Here is a 21,099-nt window from a genome sequence, read left to right on the forward strand (position 1 = left end):
CGGTTTGGGGTTCCCCAGGGGAACACTGCTCTTCTGGCACTGGCTGACAGGAGAGAGATCAGGCCGGTTTCGGGAGGGAGGGAGAGGGACGCAGGGGAGCTTGTTCTATACTGCCCCGGCTGGGCTAAATCCGGTAGGGCGACCCCGGGAGACCCGGACGCTGGTGGCTGGGCCAAGGTCGGTGCCCTACTCCCCGCTGGACCGCTGGGTCCGGGCGGAGCGCGGCCTGCGAGGCTCCGGGTTCGGCTGGCCAGATGGAACGCGGTCCCTGGGCTGGGCACTGCGCGCCCGCGGCTGCTGCCCTCCCGGCGGCTGCGGGCGCTGCGGCCCCCGCGCCCCCAGGGGCCGGGCCGGGCGGGGGCTGGGCCCGGCGCGCGGGCGCGGGCGGGAGGGGGGGCGGGCGGCGGCGAAGGCTGCGCCGCTCTAACAGGTGGGATCCCGCGGCGTGGTGGAGGCGGGCGCGGGAGGAGGAGGAGGAGGAGGAGGAAGAGCAGCGGCAGCGGGAGCCTGAGCAGGAGCAGGATGAGCCGCGCAAGCTGACAGCCACCGCTGCCGCCCGCGCCCAGGCTCGGTCTCGCTCCCCGCGCCCGGGGCCGCTCCCCGCCTCCCGCCTCCCCCGGCCGCCCGCGGGGCGGCCCGCCCCCTCTGCACCTCCGGGCCCGGAGCTGCCTCCATCGCTCCTGCATCCCGGCCGGGGGGAGGAGGAGGCGGAGCAGGAGGCGAGCCGGAGCCGCCGCCGCCAACGCCGCCGCCGCCGCCGCCGCCCGAGCAGGACAGAGCGCGCCGCAGCCCCGCGCGTCCGGCCGCCGCCCGCGCCCATCAAGCAGCCGCGCCGGAGCCACACCGCGGGACAGCCCCGGCCGCGGCGCGCCCTAGCCCGGCCCGGCCCAGCCCAGCCCAATCCCAGCCCCGGGCGGCCCGGTGGCCGGCCCGCCCCCGAGGGCGCCGGGCGCGGCGGGAGGATGCCGAAGCCGACGCTGCTGCTGCGCGGGGGCTGGGAGCGCGAGCGCAGCCCCGGAGACTCGGAGCTGGGCCGCCAGTTCCGGGACTGGTGCCTGCGCACCTACGGCGACTCGGCCAAAACCAAGACGGTGACACGCAGCAAATACCAGCGGATCGCCGAGGTCCTGCAGGGCGGCGGCGGGACCGGCGCGGGCAGCGGCCCCGCGGCGGGCGAGAAAGGCAAGTTCCAGTTCTGGGTGCGCTCCAAGGGCTTCCGCCTGGGCAGCGGCCGGGAACCCAAGATGGGCCAAGTGGTGTATGTGCCGGTCAAGACGGGCTCGGTGAGTGCGCGCGCGGCGGCCGCGGGCCGGTCCCGCCGCGGGGCTCGGGGCGGGCGGGGGCGGGGTGGGGGTGTGGATGTGTGTCCGAACGTGTATTCCCGGGGCTGTCCGTGTGTCTGGCCCACCCGAGGCGCACGCGTCCCTGCTCAGCGGCTCTGCCTGGCCCGCGCTCCGGGTTTGGGGCGACCCTGCCCCCCTCTGCGGCCGCTGCCCGGGCCGTGGCCGTGCCGGGCGGGCTGTCCCGGGCTGCTCACCCCAGCGTGTTCCGTCCTCCCGTCCCCTCCCCCCGCCAGCAGGCGGCTGCTCCGAAGCCCGAGCCTCCCCCCCGCCCGCCCCGGGGCTGCCTGTCCCGGGCGCCTCGCGCTCCCGCCCCCGGGCCGGCTGGGCGGCGTGTGTGTGTGTGGAGGGTGGTGCCGCGGGGGTGGGGAGGCAGGGGCAGCCGCGGGACGGGGAGTCCGCTGGGCCTCCCAGCGCCCGCGGAGGGGGCCAGCCCGGGCACTGTCGCCCCGACCCCACCCGGCGCTGGCCCGGGGAGGGGCGGCCCGAGCCGCAGCCTGGCGCAGGAGCAGCCTCCCGCGGGTGGGTGGGGCGCCCCTCCGCCCCCCGGGCCCCTCGCGCCCCCTCCCTGGGACGGGGGCGGCCTGACCTATCCATCCCCTCCCCTCCCCCGTCCCCGGGGCCGGCCCGGTCCGGGCGGGGTGGCGTGGGGGAGGGGGCGGGGAACCGCAGCCGCCGAAAGGGAGGAGGCCGGCGGCCGGGCGGGGGCGTCCCCTCCGGCCCGGGGCGCCCTGGAGAGGGCGTGCGGCGCGGGCCCCGCGGCTCCCCCGCCGGGACCTCATTGTTCTGCAGAGGGTGGGGGCTGGGGGGGCGGCCGCTCCCCGGGCGCTGCTGAGCTTTGAACTTTCCGTCGCCGAGACCCTCCAGGAGTGCGTTCCGCCCCCGGCCCGGCCCGGCCCGGCCGGGCTCGCCTCCTTCCCTGCCCCCTCCCTCCCGGCCTCGCCCGGCCGGAGCGCGAGAGCGGGGCCGCCCCGCGCCGGCCTCCCTCCCTCCCTCGCTCCCCCGCTCCCCCCTCCGCGCTCCTCCCCCGTCCGGCCCGCCCGCCCCGCGCTCAGCCCTGTCCCCGGCCGGAGCGGGCTCTTCACACACAATTGATTCGGTCGTTACGAAAAGTGCACTTGTCCCCTCCCCCTCCCCCTCCGGCGGCCGCCCGGCCCGGCCCGCGGGGTGAGAGGGCCGCGAGGGAGGGAGGCGGCAGCCGGGGAGCAGATCCGGAGGCGCCTCCCCCCGCGCCCAGGGGACGGGGCTGCAGGCCGCGGGGAGTGGGGAGCCGCGAGCGCGGAGGGCGGGCGGCCCATCTGCGAGGAGCGCTGATAACCGCGCCGCTGCCGCTGCGGCCGCCAGCAGCCCATCTGCGCCGCTGCCGCCTCCGGCCGGACGGGGAACAGGGGGCAGGGCCCAGGGGCGCGCCCCGGCCGCGTTCCCGGAGGGGTGGCTGGGGCAGTGTCCCACGGGCGCGAGTCCAAGAGCTCTCGGCCGAAATCGGGACTCTCCCCCATGCCCAGGGAGTCTGGGGCATTGTCCCCTCCTCCGATGGAGTCAAGGACCCCTCCCCCAGCCCAAATCAGTGCCCACTTTCTCATCCGGGGAGGTGGGTCATTGCTTCCCCCAGCCGAGGTCAGCCCTCACCACCCTGCCAGTCTGGTACCCTCCTCGGCTCTCCCCATCTCGAGGCAGTGCCCCCTGCCTGAAGGTGGCGTGTTCCAGGTCAGTGGCCCACCAGGTGGTCGGCCGGGTCCAGGCCCCCTACCCTAGGCAGTGCCCTCTGCCTTCAGGGCTTCCCAGGCCAGTGCCCCACCCACCCCTCAACCTGTTTATCCCTCCAGGAGGAGCTGAGGCTCCTTCTCAGCCTGGGGCAGGAGCCCCCAGTCGCCCACTCCTGGAGTAGGGTGGGGACCCCACACCTGGCAGCTGGCTCCTGAGCTCCTCAACCATCCCTTAGGGAGTAGGTACTGCTAGGCGGTCTGTGCTTCCCCTGTCCACACAGCTGGCAAGGCAGAGGCCACCTCTCTCCACCTAGCCAGCCACATGCTGAAACTGGGTCCCTAAGCCTGGGCTCCGGGCTCCAGGCTCCCCTGCCCAGCTGCTAGCTTCAGATCTTCCTGAGGCCCGAGCTGACCCGCCCAGCCTGCCTCTGGCAGCCGGGGCCTGGCAGCCTCTGATGGCTCTCAGTCCAATAATAAGCCCTCCCCAAGAGACCACCTGCCTAGGAGGCGGAGGAAGGGGACCCAGGCCTCCCAGCCCAGGCTGCTGGGAGGGACAAACACAACAGACTTGCCCTCCTGTGACAGCCTGCCCCTCGAGCTCCCCCGCTGGCCCACCTGGCCTGCTGTCCCCAGAGAGCCTGTTAGTTACCTGCTACTTGCCCAGCCAACCAGAGCCAGCCCCAAGAGATGGCGGAGCCCTGCCGCCCCCATCCCCAAGTCCCTTCCCGGGGCTCGGTTATTCTTTTTATATTTCCATTTTCCTTTTCACTGACCCGAGAGAAACAAATCCTGCTGGGATTTCTGGGGCAGTCATGGCCTCTTCCTGGGAGGGACTGAATGGGACCTTCTCTGAAAGGTGCAAAGGACATTCCCTACCTTCCCTGGCCTGGGAGTGTGCGCACACACACACCACATGCACACAAGCGCACAATTAAAGTTGTCATTGCCTCCGATGTCAGTTGGGAGAGATCCTGTAGTTTTGTCCTGGGTGGATTTTTGTGAAGGTCATTGGGCCATAAACCTCTGTGCAAGACATTTGCTTGTCGCCTATAGGCCTTGTGGTGGGCACTGGGCGACTGGGCTGAGTGTGACTCAGTGCCTCTTCCTAGGACACCCAGCTGGAGGGAGAGGCGGTCCTAGCTGAAGATGTGATAAGGACGCCCTGGAGAGAGGGCAGGCAGGCGGGAAAATGTCAGGGAAGAGGGGCTGTGGGAGTTGGGCCATCCAGCTGCCCCGCTCCTGGCCTCGGTCCCAAGGGTGGCCATGGTGTGTCATCTCTCTTCCTTGTTGCTCTCTGGCTGCCCCCACCCCGGGCCCCCTTTCCTCCCCCAGAGCCATATGCGGTGCTGTGGTTGAGGCCCTTCCCTAGTCCCGGCCGGCTGCGGGTCGATGATCTGACACCACTTGTCCTGTCCCATCTGGCCCTGAGCTTTTCTGGGTGTGTGTGACAAAGGCTTAATCTGTCCGGACGGGCCCTGGGTGGAGAGGAGGGCGCAGGGAATTACAGTCCGCAGGGCCTCCTGCAGCTGGGGCCCGTGGGGGGGCGGGGCGGCCAGGGTCGGGGAGAAGCCAGGTGTGGGGGGAGGCAAGTTGGTCTTCAGTTTGCAGGTTGTCACAGGAAGTCGAAGGTGGAGGCCAAAGACGGAGGCGAGGAGGGCGGAGTCCTCCACGGGCGCTCATGGGGATAAGATCTTTTTATGACAAGAGCCAGCCGGGGCCTCCTGGCTGGGCAAAGCCTGTTTAGGATTTATTGTTTCTTGTGTTTGGCCTGTTCCGGCCACCATGGGCTGCCGAGCAGAGGAAGCAGACCCTTGGAGGAGAGACCCTCCAGTTCCATTCCAATGTCACCCACAAAGCGAACCAGTGCTTTCCTTTTTCCTGGACTCTCAGAGTGGGCTGGGACCCTGGACCCAGAGCTGTCAATTCCCAGGACCAGAGCCCCGAGGTTCTTTGGAGAGCTGTTCAGAGCCCAAATGTACCATCTTCCAGATGGGAAAACTGAGGCCTTGAGAGAGGGAGAGAGAGTAGGTCTCCATCCGTGGGTCTCTGCGTTCCGCTGTGGGGGCCTGTCACACGCCAGGAGACCCACCATTAAAGCCCCATTCCTCAAGGGGAACCTCTGTGATTGGCCGGCTCTGCTCTCAACCCCAGGCCTCTGCAAGCTGGACCCCAGGTGTTCCACTGGCCAAATTGACTAATGGTGGTCTTTTCCCAGTTTGCAGACAGCGTTCATTTAGTGGAAAGCGTTTTCACAGTCTTAAGTCTTCTCCCCAGAGCCTCCGTGTAAACCTTTGGCACCTGCGGCCGCTGGTCTGGGCAGCAAGGGCCTGACTTAGCGCTGTCATGTACGCTGCGACCTTCGGCTGAATACTTAGTGTTTCCTGGTTTTCTCCAAATCATCACCACAGCGACCATCTCTGAGTCACCTACTGTGGTGCCTGTCACTGTGCTGAGGAGCTGCTGTGCACTAGCTGTGACAATCTCACAGCCACCCTGCAGTCAGCTCTGGGACGAATGCCATCTGTCAGTTGAGTAAACTGAGGCTAGGGGAGGGTAAGACACCCTCTGAGCCACACAACAGACAGGGCTGTCTCTGAGCCCAGGAACCTCCTTGGATGTATTTCCCTTCAGACCTAGAGGTGTCTTGCCACGCGGTCCAATTTGCAAGTGTACCTCCTTCACAACAGACTTTCAGTCCTTTACACTTTAGTCTGAATTAGTCGGGAAGAATTCCTCTGGTCAAGATGTCCGTGACCACAGGCTATTACCTGGGGCTCCCTAGGATGGGATGGGGTAAGGAGGAGGGACTACTCTTCTCAGTTCCAGAGAACTTTGCAGAAAAGGTAGACAGGGATGTTGGCAGAGGCTCCATTTGGCTCTCTCGTGAGTGGAAGAGCAGGCCTTGCCGTTGCTGAAGCCTGTGTAATTTGGGTGATGGGGTCTGGTCCTGGGGGTCTGGGGAGGCTACATTTTGGAGCCCAGGCGATGCTCCGGCGATGAGGCTTGGCCTTCCTGGCCCCCTCTGGCTTCTGGGTGACTGCCGGGGCTGGGGCAGGGTGATAGCCCCACACTGTACTTCCTCAGCTGGGAACATGTGAAAATCCCCTCCTTTGTGGCCCCTACAGCCCGTCTTCCTGTTCCTGGGTGTCGAGGAAGCAGGGAGGTCCCTCGGGGACCCTGAAAAGCCTCCTGGAGGCCTGGGGCAGCGTGGACCCCGGGGCTGTCCAGGTTCAGAGGTCGAGGTCCTCAGGCAAAGCGGGGCTTCTCCCAGGTTGTGCTATTGATGGAGCGCTGTGCATGGGCAGTGCCCGGGGCAGACACGCGTGTGCGTGTGCGTGGAGGCACAGGAACGGCGGCGTGGGCGTGAGTGAGCCTGCGCCTGGCCACCGGCAGGCTGGGAACCTCGGGGCCGCGTGCCGGGGCAGGGTGTGTGGCAGGTGGAGGGGACCCGCGCTGGCTGGGGCGCATCTGGGTCGGCAGATGTGGGAGCACCTGGCTGTGGGTGTGACCGTGTGCACACGTGTGCAAAGCCCTGATGGAAACGCCTGGGAGGCTGGCGGAGGGTGCTGACGGGGCGTCCATCATCGTGGCCGGGTCAGCCGAGCCGCTGTCCCGAGGGAGGGATGGGCAGTGAGGGGTGCCCCGGCCTCGTGACAGCGGCCCCCCCAGCTCATGACCTTTGCTGTGGTGGTAGAACAAAGCCCAAAGCCACATCCCCTGGGGCGGGGAGGATGGGTCATTCTGGGAGAAGAGCCTCTGAACTTGAAGGGAAGGGACAGGATTCTCAGGGTTCCGCCCTGTGGCGTGACCCTGGGCAAGGAGCCAGCCTGGCTTCTCCGAGTCTCGGTTTCCCCATCTGGAAAAGGGGCTCCCGAGGCCCATTTCTTGGCAAACTGAAAAGGCTCTGCTGTCACTGGAGGATGGCGGTGGAACAAGGCGTTCAAGGTCACCCTGCCAACTCACCTCGAAGCCAGGCCTGGCCCCCGAGCCCCAGATCACGCCAAGGAGCCGAGGGAGGCTGGGTGACCGCCTGCTGCTGCTGTGCCTCATTACAAGATGGCTCTTCCAGGTAGAGGGGCGGCGAAGGGCTTGGGCTTCGGAGCCCCAGGGTTGTAGGTTCAAATCCCAACCCTGTGTCCTTTTATCAATTTGGCCTTGATTTTCTCATCTATAAAATGGAGCTGAGGATCATATTTTTTTCATAAGACGGGTGAGAAAGTCAGTGTTTGAATACGGGCAGAGATCTCCGACCTGAGCCCGACTTAGGAACCGTGAGCTGCCTGGGATCTGGCTGTGCCTCAGTTTCCTCATGTGGAAAACGGGGATGGTGACGAAGGGTGTCTGGGTATGAAGTGGGACAGTGGGGATAAAGCACCCAGCCAAGTTCAAGGTGCACAGTAGGCAGCAGCGATGGTTCCCTAGGGATTTGGGGTCTTCCCGGAACACCTGGCAGTGAATCGGTCGGGTCACTTCGCTCCGAGCTCCTCCCTGGTGCCAGGAAGCGTGCTGGGCAGCCGAGGGGTCGGGAGACACCTGCCAGGTAGAATCAGCCTCTCACCCGCAGGCCCCACCCCCGCCCGGCCACGGCAGGTCCCGGCGACGCGGGGTGGGACACACCTCTCCGGCGGGGTCCCCGCCCTCCCAGGTCCTGCCGCCTGGCTTCCCCTGGATCCTGCCAGGTAGAGGAGAACCGGGGAGGCCAGGGAACCTCCCCACTGCGGAGCGGCGGGGCGGGGAGGCCGGGGTTCTGTCTGGGGCCCCCTGGAGGGCCTCTGGGTACTGGCAGCAGGGTGGCCCAGCCTCCCCATGCTCAGCAGAGCCCGCCTGCAGCCCTGCCCCCCACCTCCCGGCAGCCGCAGGCCGACCTGGCCTGGGCGGTGGCAGGGGCGGGAGGCCGGGCCCTCTCCTCTCCTCTCCGCCCTGCAGCCTTCAGTCCTCGGCTCCGGCGCCTGGAGCTCCTCTGCTGCAGGTGGGGAAACCCAGGCGGGGCCCGCGCCCGATGCCGGGCTGCAGAGCCAGGCGGGAGTCCCATGCGGGGGCAGAGCCCAGACCTTGCAGCTGCCCCTCATTTGCCCCTTGCCCTGTGCCCTCGCCCTGAGCAGAGTCCCCTCTGACTCCTTTCCTTCCTCCTCCCCTCCCCCGCCCCGCCCACAGCAGATCCTGTTGGTTCCACCTTCCAGTTCATCTGGAACTTTCCCAGGGCTGCTGCCCCTGCCCTGCTCGCCCTGCAGCGGCTTCAGCCCCCCACTGGGCCCCTGTCCACGCTGGCCCTCAGTTCCTTCTTCACTCCAGCAGCCGGAGACTTTAAAAAAGCAAATTATACTGTCCCCCTCCTCTGCTCAGAACCCGCCAAGGCCCCCATTCACTCAAGGCAAGAGGCACAGGTTCCCTAGGGTCTGTGCACTGTCCTCCCTCCCTCCACTCTCCCTTTACGCGTTTGGCCTCACCCGTCCTGACCTTTTGCTGTTCTGTAAGTACACCAAACCCAGTCCTGCCCCAGGGCCCTTGCACTGGCTCCTTCCCCAGCTGCATCACTCTGTCAGGATCTCTGCGTGTCTGGCCTCCTTCCCTCTTGAAGCCTTTGCTCAAACATCACCTCCTCAGAGCTGGCTCCCTGATCACCAGTCAGGACCACCTTGGGCCCCTTAGATCCTGTTCCCATCTTTTTCTGCTTGATTTTTTCTCTGTCACCCATATCAGCTCCTGACACGATATCTGTTTGAATAGCTCAGGTGACAGACCTGTCTTCCCCAAGGCCGAGAGTGCGCCAGGGCTGGGGTCTGTTTATTCCCTGTTGTAGCCCAAGGGCCCAGAATCGCCCCGCCCTGAAAGCTCCCCCTGGAAGTGGGTGTAGCAGGTGCCTTAGAGCAGGTCGGGCAGTCCTCAGGGAGGACCCCGAACCTGACCTTGAGGGCCTAGGCTCCCTCGCTCCCTCGGGGTGGGAATGGAGGTGAGGGATGGTGGACGGGAAGGGCCCTGGGCTGGCCTTCCGGGAGAAGCGTGTCCGCAGACCGTTCCCTGCAGGGGCCTGAGGGGTGAGCCCGTGGGATTGGTTGGGGCCTGACGGAAGAGAAGTGTCTGGAAAACCACCAGAGGAGCTGGTGTGTCACCATCACAGAGAGCAGGGAGCCCTGTGGGCGTCAGAGATGAGGCTGGAGTTGGGCTTCAGAGGGAAACTCAGGGTGCTGTCGCCGGAGGGGACGGATCTGGAGAAGGAAAACCAGGGCCCGGGAAGCATCCCGGGGGGGGAAGGGGGAAGCAGGTGCAGGCTGGTCTCCTTGCGGGACAAGAGGTGGAGCGGCTGGGACTGGGCAACGCGGGAGGTAAGGGCCAGGGAGGGCTGAGGTCACAGTGGACCCTGGAACTCTGAGCTGGAAGACGGGGTGTAGGGAGCAGGAGATGCAGGCTCATGGCAGATGGGGACAAAGCTCGGGGGCGGGATCTGGCGGGTAGAGTCCAAGAGGTGTCCCCAAGGCCAGTGGCGGTGGGAGGCCGGAGGAGAGCCTGGCCACTCAGCCTCAGGGGGGGCCAGCTTGGGAGTCACCAGGCGCAGGGCCCCCTTCCAGCCTTCCCGCCTGCTGGGACCCCCACAGGCTCCGAGAGGCCTCTGCTCGGAGGGATGACTCATCGTTTTCGTGGCGTCCCTGGGCCGAGGGACGCTGAGGCAGGCCCTGCCTGGATGCCGGTGGGCAGGGCTCTCGGGCCTCGGGGCCTGTCTCAGGACAGACTGGGGGTGACTGAGAGTCCCGGCTATGGTCTTGATGGTGCTGGAGCACCCTGAGAGGCTCTTATGACCCCATTCTACAGGTTAGCAAACCAAGGCACAGCCAGGGAGCCACTTGGAGCTACTGTTTCTTCTTCGGATTGTCCCTCCCCTACAGGGTTGATGGGAAAACTGAAGGAGAGAATATTGTGGAATGATTATAGTGGGACCGCCATTCTCACAGGGGTCTGGAGAGGGGTCTGCCTGGGCAGCAGGGGCCCTGGACTGGGCAGAGCCACCACAGGGAGGCCCGGAGGGCTACAGGGCCAGTGACGGACCTGCATTTAGAGCCCAGCTCTGCCACTGGCTGTGTGGTTCTGGGCAAATGGCTTGGGTGCTCTGATCCTTTGACCCCTTCCATACATAGGGTGATGAAACCTGCACCCCAGGGGATAGTTGGGAAGGTGGCATAAAGCTCCGTCTACCAGGCTGGCCACAGGATGGGGGCTGCTGCTCCATCTTGGGGTATCTCAGAGGACCCCCCTCCTCCCTGCCAAGATCCCAAAGCCAGACAGCTGTCAGCCTCCTCTGAGGCCCTTTGTGGGGTGACAAGAAAGCCTGGGCCAGGGGGACAGAGGACCCCGGGGAGAGCTGGCTCAGAGCTCGGGTGGGAGCTCCATGGGGAATGGAGACCCTCCGGGACTCCAGGGGCCGGGGCGGCACCGGCTGAGGCCCCGCAGGTCCGCAGAGGCGGGGCGTGTGGCAGCCGGGACAGTCCAGGCTGTGCAGCTTGCTGCTGTGTGACCTTGGGCAGCGACTGCCCCTCTCTGGGCCTCAGTTGTGTCCCCCTGAGGTACTGTGGGCTCTCGGGGAGCGTCTCCCTCGAGCCCTGGGTAGAAGGGAGCTTCCATCGGGATTCTGATTCCCAGTCTCCACCGAGGCCACCGAAGCAGCCCTGAGCTCCTGGGTGAGCCTGGGGGGCCTGGAGCTGAGCGCCGTGGCTCCTAGGGAGCGACTGAGCCTCAGCCTCCCTGAGCCAGTCTCCTGTCCTGCAGCACTGTCACCGCCCTGGGGTGGCAGGACAGAGGGAGACTCCGCACCAAGGGCTCGCCCAGGACACCGCGTGGTCCCGGCCCTCAGACCCCAGGGCACAGGTCTGGGGTGGGGACCGGAAGCGAAGGGTTGCAGGGGGCGGTCCTGCTGGCCAGTCAGGAGCTGGCCTTAGGAGGGCGTCAGGGTCAGCTCCCCAGGGTCACCGTGCCATTCAGGTCCTGGTCACCCCCAGCCGTGCATCTCAAGCCTCATCTCAGCTCAGACCTCCATTTCTACCTCTGTGAAAGGGAGACGCGCGCTCACTGGCCTCTTAGGGTCAGCGCACGTGACCTTTGGGCACGTGAAGGAAAGACAAGGACAGGCATGGCGTCCTGTGACTTCAGAGCAGGACTCCCTGCGCTTGTCCTCCTCACCTTGTGGGTGAGGGTCCCGAAGCTCAGAGAGGTTAAGTCACATGCCCAAGGTCACACAGCTGGTAAGAGGCTGAGCAGGGGCTGGACTTGTGCAGTGGTCCTATGTCCTCAGCTCCCTAAATCATCAGGCTTAGTTGGGGGGTCCTCTGTGGTGACAGGCTCAGGTGGTGGCTCTTGCCAGGATGCGGAGGGCAGTGTGAGTCACGTGGCAGAGTGAGCTGACCTGGGGACGGGCCGTGTAGGCGCGCACAGGAGCTGCTGGTGGGGGTGACCCGCGGGAGTCCCTGAGGCGGGAGTGGCGTGGGCGGCCGAGGTGGGAGGAGCCGGGTGCCAGCCTCCCTGAGAGTGGCCTCCTCTGCTCTGGGTGGGTGGGACGGCCTCTCCACAGCCAGAGCAGGTCCCCAGAGGCTGGGAGGGGCTGGGAGGGCCCTTGTGAGGAGTGAGGCCGGACTAGGGCGCAGAGGGAGAGAGGAGGGGTGTCCGGGAGGGGGCTGCTAGTCCCCATGCCCACGGGGGTCCAGGGCCTGATGTGTCTCCTGGATCTCCTTGGCCTAGAGCCAGACTGCTTGGTTTAGATCCTGAATCCACCTGCTGTGTGACTCCGGCAGCTTGCTTGACTTCTCTGTGCTTTCGTTTCTGCGTCTGAAAAGTGGGCGTCATTAGAGCGCCTGTTTCTCTGAGGGCACTCTAGTGAGAACTGAGGGCTTCGGGGCCGCTAGGCCCCGGGCCGAGGTGGGTGCAGTGAGCCTCGCGGTCCCCAGCCGTCGCTGCCCGGTCTGGCCGTGCCCACCTGGCCACACACACTGCGCGCATGGGTTTTAAGTGCCCAATTCCCGGTTTTCATGGCTTCTGCCTATTCGGGAATGAGGCAGGGTGAGCGGCCACCCTGAGGTCAACCCTGTGACCCAGGTCTGGAGACAGGCTCTTCCTGGAGGACTTGCCGCGCTGGCCGGGCCCAAGAACTAGCGCTGCTTCCTCCAGGGCTCAGGGCCTGCGAACTGGATCCCCTGCCCCTGTGCTGGAACCCCGGGTGGCGGGAGGGGAGAGGGGCCAGGCCCCAGAAGATGGCGGTCCCAGGCCTGCCTGTCTCTCCCTGGCTCTTCCAGGACGTTCTGGGGGAGGCAGCGCCAGGCTGCTTTGAGGAGCCGGAGCGACACCCCAGATGTGGCGGAGGCTTGGGGGTGTTCTCTGGGCACCCCACCAGCACGTCCTGCCCTCGGGCTGGGAACAGTGGTTTCACGGATCAGATCCCAGGCCGGGAGGTATTGGGGTTCACCTGAGAAGCACCCAGCCCTGGGTTCCAATTCTGACGTTCTGCTCCGCTGCTGAGTGACCTGAGGAAGTTAGTTGACCTCTCTGTTCCTCCTCTACATGGTGAGCATAGCGGAGGTTGCTGGGCGCAGGTCAGAGACCCCAGGGCCCAGTGCGTGAAAGCGCCCCGCAGCCGCAGCAGCTGTGATTATTTTAAGGCACTCGGACTAACCGGAGTCCCACCAGCAAACCCTACGGCGCTGCCGGCCCCCCATCCATTCGTGGCTGGTCTGTTCGGCAGATTCTGATTGGCGCCTGCTGGGTACCAGGTCCTGCTTCTCTTTCCACAGAGGTTTGCTGAACGCCTCGTGGGTGCCCAGAGCTACGCTCAGGCCGCCCAGTGGTGGGAGCAGGCGACGTGACCTCTGCCCTCCCTGAGCGCAGGGCACCAGGGACAGTCTCGGCGGGGCATGCAATCCCGCTGGCGGGCTCGGGCAGCTGCCCTGCCCTGCTGCTGCCAGGCCTGCTGAACTCCAGGAGGCTACTCTTGCCTGGGGTCCCCAGTGCCAGCCCTGCTGCCCCCAGCTCTGGCTCCTCGGGGTCCCCTTCCTGGGGACTTAGAAGTCTGGGTGTGGGGAGTGCAGGGCCTTGCCCATCCCCCACCCCCAGTTCTTGCCGTTTCCTGCCCAGCAGGGAAGAGGGTGTCCTGCCTCTTTCTTCCTCTCCCTACACACTGTGGCCAAAGTGCTGTGTTAAAAGTGTCAACGTGACATGTCCGCCTCCCTTCTCTGCTCAGGACCTCCCATGGCTCCCCCTTACTCTCCGAGCAAACGTCACCGTGCCCAGCTCTGACCCTCTCTCCACCTCCCTGGCCCCCACCCGCTGTCTTTCAGCCGCACAGGCCTCCTGGCTGCTCCTCGGGCCTCAGTGGGCTCTGCTGACATGTTGCCTCCTCAGGGAGGCCCTCCCTGACTGCCTCTGTCCCTCTCACCTTACGCTCCCCACTGCAGCTTGGGAGCCCTCGGCCACCTCTGGTTTTGCACGTGCTCTTCCGGGCTCCCGAGCACAGGGCCAGCTGGGTCTTGGTCACGCCTGGCAGGTGTTCACTGGGTGCTGGTGGAGCCCATGCCTGGGCTCTGCTTCCTGTGGTGCCTCAGTTTCCTCCTCTGCAGAAGGCAGGCACAAAGCATCGTGGGGCTGGCCTGCGGGCGGGCGAAGGCCAGGTCCCACCCGCAGGGGCTGTAGTCCCAGCCAGGACTCTGAGCTGTTCTCCAGCAGGCGGCCCATGCTGCGGCCAGGGGGCCAGGGGCCGGCAGGGCCTGCGGGCTGGTCATGGGGCGCCCCCAGCCCCACGTGGAGGCTCCGGACTCACTTTCAGTGTGGTGGGAGCAGGAGGAGCCGGCTGAGGGGAGGTCCAGGGGTGGGAGAGAGCGGGTGGGCCCAGAGCGGATCTCAAGCAGCGGGAGGGAGCCGAGGCCTGCCCCAGAGCAGGGCCCAGGAGAGGGGCGGGCGGGTGGAGCCTGGAGTCCGGCCCCCGAGGCCCCCCGAGGCTCTGGGAGCAGAAGCTGAGGAGCCATGGGAGGGCTGCGCTGAGGCTCCCGCAGCAGCTGGAGAGGCCCCGGTGCAGTGCTGAGCCCACAGCTGTGGCTTCGCCCCAGGGAGCTCGGAACACACCGTCCGAGACAGGCGGTAGGATGCAGTTGTGGCGGGGATGATGATGGTCGTGGTGGTGGTGGTGGGTGAGAGTGGCGGTGGTGATGGGAGGATGGGGAGGATGGTGATGATCACAATGATGACGGTGATGGTGGTGATGATGGTGCTGGTGGTGATTATAACAATGATGGGGATGATGGTGATGATTATAATGATGGTGGTGATGGTGGTGGTGATGGGGATGATGGTGGTGATGATGGTGATGGTGGTGGTGATGATGGTGGTGCTGGTGGTGATGATTATAATGATGGTGGTGATGATGGTGGTGATGGTGGTGGTGATGGTGATGATTATAATGATGGTGATGATTATAATGATGGTGCTGATGGTGGTGGTGATGGTGGTGCTGGTGCTGGTGGTGATGATGGTGATTATAATGATGGTGGTGATGGTGGTGGTGATGGTGGTGATGGTGGTGATGATTATAATGATGGTGCTGATGGTGGTGGTGATGGTGGTGATGGTGGTGATGACTATAATGATGGTGGTGATGGTGGTGGTGATGGTGGTGCTGGTGGTGATGATTATAATGATGGTGGTGATGGTGGTGATGGTGGTGATGGTGGTGGTGATGGTGGTGATGGTGGTGCTGGTGGTGGTGGTGATGATGGTGATGGTGGTGATGGTGGTGATGGTGGTGATGGTGGTGGTGATGGTGGTGATGGTGGTGCTGGTGGTGGTGGTGATGATGGTGATGATTATAATGATGGTGGTGATGGTGGTGCTGGTGCTGGTGCTGGTGATGGTGGTGGTGATGGTGGTGATGGTGGTGCTGGTGCTGGTGGTGGTGATGGTGGTGGTGATGGTGGTGATGGTGGTGATGGTGGTGCTGGTGGTGATGATGGTGATGATTATAATGATGGTGGTGATGGTGGTGATGGTGGTGATGGTGGTGATGATGGTGGTGATGGTGGTGCTGGTGCTGGTGGTGGTGATGGTGGTGATGGTGGTGGTGATGGTGGTGATGGTGGTGCTGGTGCTGGTGGTGGTGGTGGTGGTGATGGTGGTGATGGTGGTGATGGTGGTGCTGGTGGTGATGATGGTGAGGATTATAATGATGGTGATGGTGGTGCTGGTGCTGGTGGTGGTGCTGGTGGTGATTATAACGGTGGTGGTGGTGATGGAAGCCTGCCACTCACCCTCAGTGAGCCCTCACTGGGTGCCTGTCTGCCCTCGGTGTCGCCTGCATGTCTGCACACCCTGCCCTGCTTCGACCCCGCGAGCCACCGCGTCTTAGACGACTTGCCTGAAGCCCGTGTGAGCGAAGGGTGGCCCTGGGAAGGGAGCGTGGTCGGGTGTTTGACCAGCTGTGCCACCTGCCACTTTCCCTCAGTTGCGGCACTTTCCTCCCTTCCCGCCTGGACCCAGCGCGGGTCCCAGGGCAGCAGAGGTCAGAGTGTGACTTGCCAGAGTCGGGTGTGAGAGCTCCAGAGAACTGGCGTCTGCAGAGGCCACCGGAAAGGCCAGGACGGCCACCCTGGCGGCACAGCTGACATTTGCAGGGGGAGAGCCGACCGTGAATCAGGAGGGAAAAAGACAAGGAGGTTCTGTTCTTGGCCCCGCCTCTGGGATGGGGAGGGGGCGGGGCGGGCAGGGAGGCCAGGGTCTCTGGAGGGACGTGCTGTGCACCCCTCCACTGCTCCCCCGCCGGGTCCTGGGCAGGGGCTGCGCCCTGCCACCGTAGGCTCCCTCCCTCTCGGGAAGGGAGGGCGGCAGGGACCCGGCGCGTGCACCCCTAGTTCTAGCAAACCCAAGCAGATCCCGTGCCCGTGAAGAGAGGGGACAGAACAGGGCTGGGGACAGGACGTCAGGACACGAGGGCTGCTTCTCTACCTCCCGTTATGACCTGGGACCCACCTTGGTGCTATTCTGGGCCTCAGTTCTATTTGCTTGTTCAGAAACCAGCTGAGTGCTCACTCAGAGCTGGGGGTTCACCCCGGAGGCTCAGGGAACTCCCTGCTCCAGTGCGGCTATGCGGGCAGGGACACCTCCCCTGCAGGAGAGCTCAGGCCCTGAGCTGCTGGCCAGTGCTGGAGGAAAGGGGAGCAGAGTGAGGGAACTGGGGGGTCGGGGAGGGGCTAAACGGAGTCGGGGGGTCTCAGTGTGAGGTTGACATTTTGAGCAAAGCCTCTAAGATAGCGCAGGAGCAAGGAATCTGGGTATCTTGTGGGAAGGCTTCCAGGAAGAGCAGGGCATGAGTGCAAAGGCCCTGTGGCAGGAGCCAGTCTAGTGGGCCCGAGGAACCCTGAGGAGGCCAGGGTCTCCAACTCCTGCTTGTATCCATGAATCAAAAGACCACATTTTACCCTTCAGGATCTCCCTGGGTGGAGGTTGCAGAATGAATTTCATGACCTGCAGTGACTCAGAACAGGGACCATGACCATCTGACTCCTCCTTGTCCTGAGCAACTGCTTCTTGGTTGGCCCTGAGTTCGAATCTTGGGGCCCCCACTTTTCTATGTGATCTCAGGCAAACTGTTATCTGAGCTTCAGTGTCCTCCTCTATAAATGGGGATAGGATGCGTGTAGGTCAGCTTACAGGGGACCTACCGAGACCTGCAGGGACATGCTTCCAGGAAGCGTGTGTGTCGGGCCGGGCTTGACCCTGGCTTTAGGAGGTGCTCAGTAAATGTTTAAAAACCAGTACTGGATCTTCTGGAATGGATATAAGTCACTGGAAAGCTGTCAGTCATATCATTCTAAAAATCCACCAGGAAGAAGGGACCAGAAAGAATGGCCCCAGCTTACAGAGGGGCACGCGGAGGCCAGGAGGGGATGAGTGACTTGCCCAGGGTCACAGTGAGGCAGGAGCTGGAGGCTCAGACCAGGGTCTCCTGGCTCAGGCAACCCAGGGCTGGAGGGCGAGCAGACCGTCGGGTGCCCGCCTCCCGGGGGTGCAGAAGTGCAGGGTGCACACACCACCTGCGCGGTCAGGTTTGTGGTCTCAGCAGGTTTGGCAAGGCAGGGCCTGGTGGGCGGGGAGAGCTGCTGTGAGGGCTGTGAAAGGCCCAGCGCATGGGGAAGCTCAGGCCGCGGGCAACCAGCGTCTGGGGCAGGTCCCCGGAGGAGAGGAAGAGGTGCCTCATGTGACCGTCCACTCGGCCTGTGTGTCCATCCGGTGTCTGGCCTTGCTGGGCAGGGAGGGCTGGCCACCTCCAGAGAGAGGCCCATCCCTGTCAGCTTCTCTGAGCCTTGGGCTGGCCCTGGGAGGGGGCGTGACGGGGGGTAGCTGGGGTTCTGAGAGGCCCGTGCTGGCTGGGGCAGGGGAGCCAGGATTTGAACCTGGATCTTCCTGATTCTGAAGCCCAGAGAGCTGGTGAGGGCTGACAGGTGCTGGGGGCGGGCCTTCCTGCCGGGGCCCCCTTCTGGCTGCAGTCTGGCCTCCAGCCTGGTGGAAGGCCCCGCCCACCAGTCTCCTCGGTTCTGCAGGCTCGGCCTCATCACAGGGGCTCCTGGCCCCACGTTCCAGCCCCCTCTGCATTGGCCTCCTGCGGGTCAACAGACTGCCTGGCCCTCTGAAGGAGAGACTGGGAGCCTGCTTTGTCCAGCACCTTGAGGGATCTAGACAGCCTTTCCCCAGGGCACGCACGACATACAACCCAGATTTCTTTTCTTTCTTTCTTTCTTTTCTTTTATTTATTTATTTATTTATTTGGTACCAGGGTGCTTAACCACTGAGCCACCTCCCCATCCCTTTTTATCTTTCATTTAGAGACAGGGCCTTGCCACGTTGCTGAGGCCGGCTTTGAACTCGATCCTCCTGCCTCAGCCTCCCGGGTCGCTGGGATTACAGGTGTGTCCCACGGTGCCCGGCCACAACCCAGATTCCCAAGCCCACTTTATAGATGCAGACGCTGAGTTGCAATGTGGAAAGCCTGTGTCCTGAAGCGCATGGCACTGAGCACCTCCTAAAGCCAGGGTCAAGGTCAGGCCCTGGGGCCAGGCCTCCATTTTTCTGGAGCCTCTTCCCTCAGTTTCTTCACCTACAAAATGGGAGGCTTGAGGTGGGCGATCTGGAGCACAGAGGAGCTGGCAGAGCCCCCAGGGCCAGCTGTCTGGGATTGAATGGCGGCTCCTTTGCTTCCTAGCCAAGCACCTTGGGCTGAGCTTTCTGTCCCCAAGCTCTCTCTTCTCGCCTGTAAACGGGGCTGGAGGGATTCCCATGCCTGGCCGTACTGAGGGTCCCTGAGTGACACACGTGAGGTCCCCAGAACCCCCGGGTGCTGGCCCAGTCATGGGTTTCCATCATTTGTTCCCTGTCCACCTCCCCTGCAGGGGTTGCCTCTTCCTGGGGTGTGGCTGGGTGACCCAGACTGGGCGGGGACTGTGTCCTGGCGACGCTGACTAGGGAGCTGCTGTGGCGGATGGCAGCGGGTGGAGTGGCAGGTAGCTGTGGAAGCGAAGCCAGCGCAGGCGGCACTGGGCAGCCAAGGGCGCCTTTGTCCCCTTTGTCTCCTCTCGTGCAAATTAGCAATTACCTTTCCCGCTCCTGCGAGCTCGGCCCTTCCTGGGAGGATTGCTCCAGAGCAGCCACAGAGCAGGCAGAAGCCGCCTGGCTAATTAGTGGGTGGCCACCAGGGACGAGCTCTGGGCCTAGTGGCCAGAATTGGGGCCACAAATGCCTGGGGGCTGGTGACAGTTCAGCAGGGACACCAGGCAATGTCCTGGGCTCTAGGACATTGTGGCTTTCCTATCCTAGGGTTCAAGTCCTAGCTGTCTGGTTTTTCTGCTGTGTGACCTTAGATAAGTTCCTTCGCCTTTCTAGGCAAGTTTCCTCGTCTTTAACTTTGGGATTAGGTGGGTTTTGGAACCCAACACCTAAATAAAGGGTGCCCGTGATTGGCAGACTAGCATTGCCACTGCCGATACTGTCGCCATGGTTGCTGCCTTGGGCCTGCCCTGGCTCAGGTGAGGGACTATGAGGAATGAGAGCCCAGTGACAGCCCTTGGGACTCCATCATGCCACGTTAGCAGCACAGGCAGCAGAAGCCCAGCTAGGCCTCCACTGCTCAGGGGAGAGAGAGGCTTGGTCCGTCCAGGCCTGAGCGGCGGCTTGCTGCTCTGTGGAGTGGAGGACCGAGCTGCTGTGTGGCCATGTGCCTGGGTAGATAGGAACACACAGGGACAGCAGCAGCACCTCCTGCAGGCACCGCCGGTGTTTTGGGGTGGTTGGGGAGAGGCCCCTGGAGGAGGAGGGGCCTGCCCTGGACTTGACAGGACAGAGGGGGATGCGGAGCAGCACAGGGAAGATCGTGCCCAGCTGCCCGGGACCAAGGGCACAGCCTGGCCGCTGTGGAGCTGGAGGGAGGGCAGACCCTGGGGACAGGACCTGCCCGCAGCCTCGCTGCTGCACGGGCTGCTTTCTTCCCGCGCCCCACGGTGGGAGGAGGCCCTGCCGGGCTCGGGGTGCTGACTTGGGAGGCTTTCAGGAGGAGGAGCCTCCCGGCCGAGATCCATCGAGGAGCCTAGCTGAGGGTAGGCCCTCCTGGTGCTGGTGACAGCCTGTGCAGCGGCCCAGGGGTGTCATGCACAGCTGGAGTGAGAAGGGCCACATCCCATAGGCCTCTAACGCCCAGCAAATCAGCCTGGGCACTGGGGAGCCAAGGGAGGTCTAGGAGGTGGGTACATAGGCCCCTGGGTGGGGAGGATGGAGCCAGTGAAATGGAAGCCCGATGGGTCGGAGTCGCCCTGAGGCCTCACACTCCCTTGAGTCTGTCGCGGGCCAGGGAGTGAACCCAGGGGTGCTTAGCCACGGAGCCACGTCCCCAGCCCATTTTTGTATTTTATTTATTTTATTCAGAAACAGGGTCTTGCTGAGTTGCTCAGGGTCTCCCTAAGTTGCCGAGGCTGGCCTTGGACTTGCAATCCTCCTGCCTCAGCCTCCCAAGCCACCGGGATTACAGGCGTGTGCCACCGCGCTCGGCTTTGGACCCTCAGTTCCTACACTATCCAGTGAGTGGGCTGCAGCCCTTCCGCTGCCTTGAGTGTGGGAATGAAACTGTCCTTTATGCTGTGCCTGTGGCCGGCACCCAGCGGCACTCACTGAGAGGAAACCGAGGCACAGGGAAGAGAAATGGCTGGCCCAGGAGGCAGAGCTGGTGGGGTCCTGGCTGCTAGCCCCTCCACAGCCCTGTCCCCAGCCCGTCCCCCAGGGTTCATTTAAGCCCTCTCAGGGCCACCGACACAGGGCCAATGAGTGCCAGCCGTGCTGGGGCACTCCACCTGTCCCCTCCCTGGCGGCCCAGCCCTGCCCAGATCCTCCACCCTCAGCGGTAGAGGCGGAGGCTGCCCGTGCCGCGCCATTGAGGAAAAGGAGGAAGACCCACTCTGCCACCAGGGCAAGTGGGAGAAAATGAAGGGAGGCGTCCGGCGTCAGTGTTCGTCCATGCTGGGCTGTGCCTGCTGTGGGGACCTGCGTCCCTGCCGCAGGCTCCGCGGCTCCCTGGGCGTCCGCCTCCCTCTCCCGCACCTGGGGCCGTGGGCCCCACAGTCCCCAGTGACAGGGGCTGCTGGTGGCGTTGCCTGCGGTGTCTCACCTGCACACGGGGTTTGGCTCCAGCGAGAAAAGAGGAGGAGGAAACAAGGTCCTTGAGATGGTGACAAAGGTCTGAGTGTGGGCCGCCAGAGCAGGCTGTTTCCAGGCAACTGCTCTACCCTGGGCTCCCCGCGGCGCGGGCACATCCGTCATGCCGCCGCAGCTCTGCTCGCGAGGGAGCACGGCCGGCCGCGGGCAGCCCAGGCACACGTCCCACGGCCCGAGCTCCAGCCTGCTGAGCGCGGGAGGCCCTCCGACAGGGGCCCTGTTAGCACGGTGTGGTCGCTGCCGGCCCTGCACCCACCGGGTGTCCAGCCTCAGGCCTGGTGCACAGGAGGCAAAGCTCCAGTCACGAGTCCATCCAGCTCGCTCTCCATCCCTCTGCC

At 64.5% G+C, this 21,099-nt stretch overlaps 1 protein-coding gene across 1 annotated transcript in view; it reads left to right on the top strand.

Moving 5' to 3' along the window:
- The first annotated feature begins 489 nt into the window (after positions 1-489).
- Positions 490-21,099, top strand: part of Nol4l (nucleolar protein 4 like) — a 107,100-nt gene continuing 86,490 nt past the window's right edge. Inside the window, exon 1 of the mRNA XM_047542567.1 lies at positions 490-1,283. Within this exon, the coding sequence (XP_047398523.1) occupies positions 963-1,283 (321 nt within the window). The 5' untranslated portion in view covers positions 490-962. The remainder of the gene's footprint in view (positions 1,284-21,099) is intronic.

Source organism: Sciurus carolinensis, chromosome 2, assembly GCF_902686445.1.
Source record: "Sciurus carolinensis chromosome 2, mSciCar1.2, whole genome shotgun sequence".
Taxonomy (NCBI): domain Eukaryota; kingdom Metazoa; phylum Chordata; class Mammalia; order Rodentia; family Sciuridae; genus Sciurus; species Sciurus carolinensis.